This window comes from Mesitornis unicolor, unplaced genomic scaffold (genome assembly GCF_000695765.1).
Source record: "Mesitornis unicolor isolate BGI_N332 unplaced genomic scaffold, ASM69576v1 scaffold20832, whole genome shotgun sequence".
Lineage (NCBI taxonomy): Eukaryota > Metazoa > Chordata > Aves > Mesitornithiformes > Mesitornithidae > Mesitornis > Mesitornis unicolor.
In genome coordinates this window covers 1-5576 of record NW_010171488.1, presented here as the reverse complement: position 1 = coordinate 5576, position 5576 = coordinate 1, and the positions used below count along the sequence as shown (strand labels likewise).

The window sequence follows — 5576 nt, the reverse complement described above, 5'->3', positions numbered from 1 at the left end:
AAAGAGTGTGTTCAACCTGCTGGGGAACCCACTGTCTGTCTCCTCAACCAGGCAGTCTGTGGAGTTTACAAATGCCAAAAGTAGTTGTCAGTCTTGGTATCTTCTTCTTTCAGGTGTTTTGGATGAGCTCGGTACCTGGTACAAGTTTCCCCTTGCCAGACACAGGCAAAGCATTATTCTGGTGTGACTGAGGAACAATGTGTACATGGCACTTCAGAACAAAATATGTATGTGCTGAGGTGGTACAGCAGCTACATCCTTTCTGTATTCTTAAAATCCACTCCTGAAAGGGTGATGATTCTGGAAAAGCAGAGAGGCACCTAATTTATTTGTATGCACTACCTATATGGATTCATTTTCACCTGAGAAAGTAGGTTGCTGTGAATGAGACCTGCAGTTTCACTGGATTAAAGTTTTTGTTGTTTCTTGTGAAGCTTGAATGTGTTGCTCTATTAAAATATCTTTGGGACTTTGGGCAAGCGTCACATAATCTGCTGTACTCTATACTGCACAGAATGTTGATTGTTAAACGTGACTGCTATCAAAAGAAAATGTTGGGTTTGTGAGTTGCCAGTCTCCTTGTCCTTTGGTCAGGTGAAACATCTTCTGTCTTGTTACTCTTGAGCCATCCTAGAGATGGACACAACATTTTGTCATTCTCTCAAAGGATATTGCTTACCACTACACTAAATAGGTCAAAACGTAGCTTGAATTTAAAAAAGCTACCTGGATGTGAACATAAGATTGACTTGTGCACTGCATCACAACTACTGTGATTAATGATGCAGTATTATATACTCATCTAGATTAACCAAGAAACTGAGCCAAGTAACAAAAACTGGCCCTTTAGTACCAAAATTCAGTGTTCTTACCCAATTTTTAATACTCTTTTTTTCAGCATGTGTAGAAAATAGAGACAATATAGGTAAAACTATAAGGATAGCTATCGCCACACACAAAGTTGAGTCTTCCTCATGCTTTCAAATTTACAAGTCAGCAGAGGCAGTCACAGCAGTGTCTTTGAAAAATATAGTAGCACTTAATGCTAGATATTTTGAAGCTATTGGTGTCGTTATTAGTTTGCCATGGAGTCTGCACCAAGCTATAGATCTTTAAGTTAAATATTTTCAACAGAGCTTTAGCAGCTGTGCTTCTCTTTACTGTTTTACTATTGGCATACACAAGAAAATCAAAGCTGTACTGGTAAGATGAACTTCAGAGGAAGGGAAGATTACAAACCAAGCTGCTTTATCAGTGGAAAGAGTATTCTCATTACCCTATGCATGCTGTAGGATTTAATTATAGAGTAGAAATATTACAATCTCACCTCCTGCTAAAGGATATTATACTGATGTATTAAAAGGTGCTTGAAGGTAATGGCTACATCTAATCATGTAAACCAGCAGGACTAAAGTAAGGCAAAAAACCCCACAAACAAAAACTTTAAAAAAGATCACTGTGCATGTACATGCTCTAAATTTCACCATTTTTACTTCCTATAAACAAGGTGCTTCAAAGTCCCAGCTCTCCTTCCAGTTCTGTGTGCAGCAACCTCCTATTCATTTTTCCGCCTCCCATTTCTGCAAGACCTGAGCTGGTGCAACAACCCTTATATCTCTGATTTTACCCGTTTTGAAAGATCTGCTACTGCACCCTCCTTGCCTTGTTTGCTTCGCATCCTTTACTCGCATCACTCGCTCCTCTCTGCTTCGTATCCTTTTCCAGTGGAGTCAGCAAAACCTGCACTTTTTATTTCCAGCTGCATTTGTTTCTCTTTCCTGTTCTTTCTGCCAGATTTTTAATTAACTGCTGAATCAAGTTGCAAGTTTACTCACCTTGGACCTGCAGCATGTTTGGAGAAGGTCAGAGCCTGCTGTTGTGATCCCTTCCGGTAGATGCAGGGTGCAAACAGAGAGAGAGAGAGAGAGAGGAGTTCTTCAGACTTGTGAAAATCCTCTTCCCTTTACCAAATCTGGGTGTTTTCGAGGGCGTCAGCAGCATTTGTTAGTCCATTAAGAAACACTCCTTGCTCTTTTGGCCACTCTGGTGAGGCTGGCCCAGTTCCAACCAGTCCAACTGAAGGATGAGCTCTGGGGTGACTGGATTGAGCCTCTCATCTCCCCAGAGACAGAAACCTCACAGCAGAAGTGCAGCAAACAGGGGAAAGAAAATACCTGGTAAGGAAACATTTTTCTCCTCTTAAACCCTGCTCTTCATTCTGTTTCCACTGGATAGCCTGAAATGTCAGTCCTTCCCCCTCTCCTCCATCATTTCCAAATGTTTTGGCAGGCTCCAAGGTAGGAACAGTTGCAGGGGAGTGCAGGATGGTGGAGACAGAAGTTGTGTCCCTACCGATGGTCACCGCTGTGCAGCTCTGAAACTGGCTGTGCTTCACAGGTGTTAATTTTGGCTGTACGTTATTTTTCATCCTTCCTTTAAGCTGGCTCCTTCCCATGTCCTATCTTCACTTCCAGCCACTGCCCAGGAATTCACAAAAACTGATTATCAGGATGGTGTTTCAGGTTTGCATCTGAATTAAAAACTTGTAGATGAGTTTTAGGCTACTTTCATGCGTCTGGGTAGCACGCTGTGTCATTAGGCACTAATGATGTTTTTGGTTCCGCTGTAATATAAATATTTCCCTTATTTTAACATGAGGAGCCAGACTTTGGAAATTGCATGCCTAAAATAACACAGCAAATCAGTGTCAAAACTCAAATGATGAACCATTTCTCCAGGCACCAAGTCTTTGTATCACAGGGCATTCAGTAGTTATTAGCATTGTATAGATCTTTAATCGTATTCATAAATTGCTAAGCATGAGATAAGGCTATTCTGTTATTTTAATGACCAATATACTATTAAAGTCTTATAAATCAATTATAAATTTGATGCAACCCTCCATGTTTTACTTGCATTTATAATACCAGATCTGCAGGAGAAAATAAAGGCAGAAGGAAAGGATTGTTTAAGGAATTACTTACTGCTTTATCACTTACAACCTTTTTACCTCAATATAACAGTACTTCTTGTAGCTACAACAGCAGCGCTTTGAGAAGGAATAATTAGCAAAGCTAGTAACCAGCTAATTAATAGGCTTGCATAAATACTAAGCCTACATTCCTTGCTTCTGGCACCCTCCACATCAGTCTGCCTGACTCTGAAGCAGTCAGAGGGGGTGCTGCTATTGGTTTTGGGAGGTCCTGTCCACGCCATCACTGTTTTTTCTCAGCTTCCAGAGAAACTCCACCAGCTTAGCATGGTGGCGTTGACCACACAACTGTTGGGTATTGTTTAATTATGCTCAATGTCACTGAGAGAAGCGGTTGCTATAAAATTTTGTCCTTGTGCAAGAAGGGGCTCCAGGGCTTAGGATGAGAGAGAGACGGATCCACCAGTGATCCAGAGATGGGCAAAGACATGGAAGATCTGACAAAAGGCCTAGAGAAACTCTGTGAGAGCCTCAAAGAGAAGAATGAGAAGGCTCTGCTATGTTCATGCCTAGAACAACAACAAAACCTTGTCTGTATACTGAAATAAAAACCAGACGATGCTTACAAATGCTGCAGGGGCCTGGAGCAGCTCAACATGGAGCTGGAGAAACTGAGGGCAGAGGATGCTGTGAGAATGAAAACCCAGACCTAACGGAGTAAGCATTTGGAGAGGTGCTTCATGAATCTGGCCAACAACCATGAAAAAATGATCCAGTGCAAGGATGAACACAAGAAATGGCATATGCAGCTGTGGGAGGAGAATAACCACTGGCAGTGGAAGAACAAAGTGCTCTTCAGGCAAACTATGAGGGAGAAGGAAGGTCAAGTGCTCCAGCTTGCTGCCCAGGCCCCAGAAGGGCAAAGCTCTGCAAGATAAACAAGGAAAAATTTAGGAGCTGGGGAAGAAGCTGGAGACGGCAGAAAAAGCCAGAGCAGGAAAATGCCTTGTGAAAGAGGCAGCAGCAGTAGACGATGATGTGAAGGTCCAAGTGCTCCCACAACAGCTTGAAAGCAGGAAACAGGAGTACAACAATCTCCCGCTGTGGTTTGATGCTTACAGACAGCACAGTACAGTTTTCCAGACTAAAGAAAAAGCCCTGAATGTCAAACTCCATTTTATTGCATAACTGCAGCTTCCTCCTCTGTTCTTGTCTCAACAGGTGCCTCTATCATAACACACCACTGCCTTTTGTTCCTCCCCGTGAGCCCATCTTCTGATTTCTCTGTAATGTGCTTACCAGCTTAAATCCTCCTACAAGGGCTGTTCTGTAGCTCTTTTTTCCCCCCCACACTTTTACATAAGAGCGAGCTCTACACTGTTAAATCTGAACACGGATTGTTGAAGTAGTCCAACCTGTGACACAAAATGTTAAGGCAACAATGTAAAATATGAATTTATTTGGTCCTAACCTCTGCTGTGCCATAGATTTCAGTTTCTAACAATTAGAAGCACATTATTTTCCAAGATAGACCAAAGCCTGAAACCTTGGCCTTCTGTGTTTGGTCGTCCTTGAAGTGCAACCGAGGTTGGACATGTGAGAGGTAACACTGAGGATGAAATCCCACCTCACAATGTCTGCATCATAAACAGTCTGGATTCAGGGACTCAACAGGTCAAACTGGTAATTTCACACACCACCAGGTGGTCAAGCAGAATATTGTGTATAGTTGTCTAGTAGTCTTACAGGTTTCTGCAGCTGTCTTTGTCTTATTTGTTGTAGCATTATTTCCATCCCCATTCAGCTCAAAATGAATTGACAGGTCTGGGTGATTTCAAGAGTATCTGAAACTGGCTGAAGTTTGAGATGTTCTGCCAGTTTAAGCGTTTTTCTGGTTTTTAGGTGTTTTCTGTAAATAGTAATGATACACAAAATGGAAGGGTACATCTCTCCCTTTCATTGCACTGTGGGATAGAGAGGCATTCCCCCTCTCTCTTACCTCTCTCCCAGCTGAGGAAGGGGGTTTTTGGCTGCCAAATTTCAGCTCCTGCTCTCTAAGTCTCCAACAACAAAACCCTGTTATGGGCCAAATGGAATCTCCCACCTGGGCTGTGAGCAGCTGCCCTGAGAGCTCTCCAAGTTCTCTCACATGTATGTTTATCATGGGTTACTCGATGTTTTAGCTGGTTGGTTGGGTAGCTCTTGGTCCTGAGCATCTACAAAGCAGCGGCAGCGAGAAGTGCCCCTTTCCCTCCCTTGACTGCAAAAGCACCTGAAAACAGGTACCTAAAGAGGCTGAATGTGGGCTGGGGACACCGGTCGCTGTGACAGCAGCCCCACAAGCCCCCAGCTCAGCCTCTGCCGGTCCAACCGGAACGCCCTCAAAACACCGACACCTCCCGTCCCTTCCCTCGGCTGCATCTGAGAGTGAGAGACCCCAGCCCCTCCTTCGCCCTCACCTCACCCCTGCCATACATCTCCCCCCTACATCCTCACACTCCTTATACGTCCCTCGCAGCCCCCTTACCCTCACGCCCGCCATACATCCCCCTACATACATCCACCCTACACTCTCCTTCACCCTCACACACACCCCGCCTCATCCTCCCTGTGCACCCCCCTACGCCCTCCTTCATCCTTCCCC

General features: G+C 43.9%; 1 protein-coding gene across 1 annotated transcript; it reads left to right on the top strand.

The window, feature by feature from the left end:
- Positions 1-2605: 2605 nt before the first annotated feature.
- CCDC89 (coiled-coil domain containing 89) lies at positions 2606-4120 on the top strand. The gene is given in 3 exon segments (XM_010180061.1): positions 2606-2625; positions 3399-3843; positions 3845-4120. Coding segments are annotated over 3 exon segments (741 nt in total).
- Positions 4121-5576: the final 1456 nt, after the last annotated feature.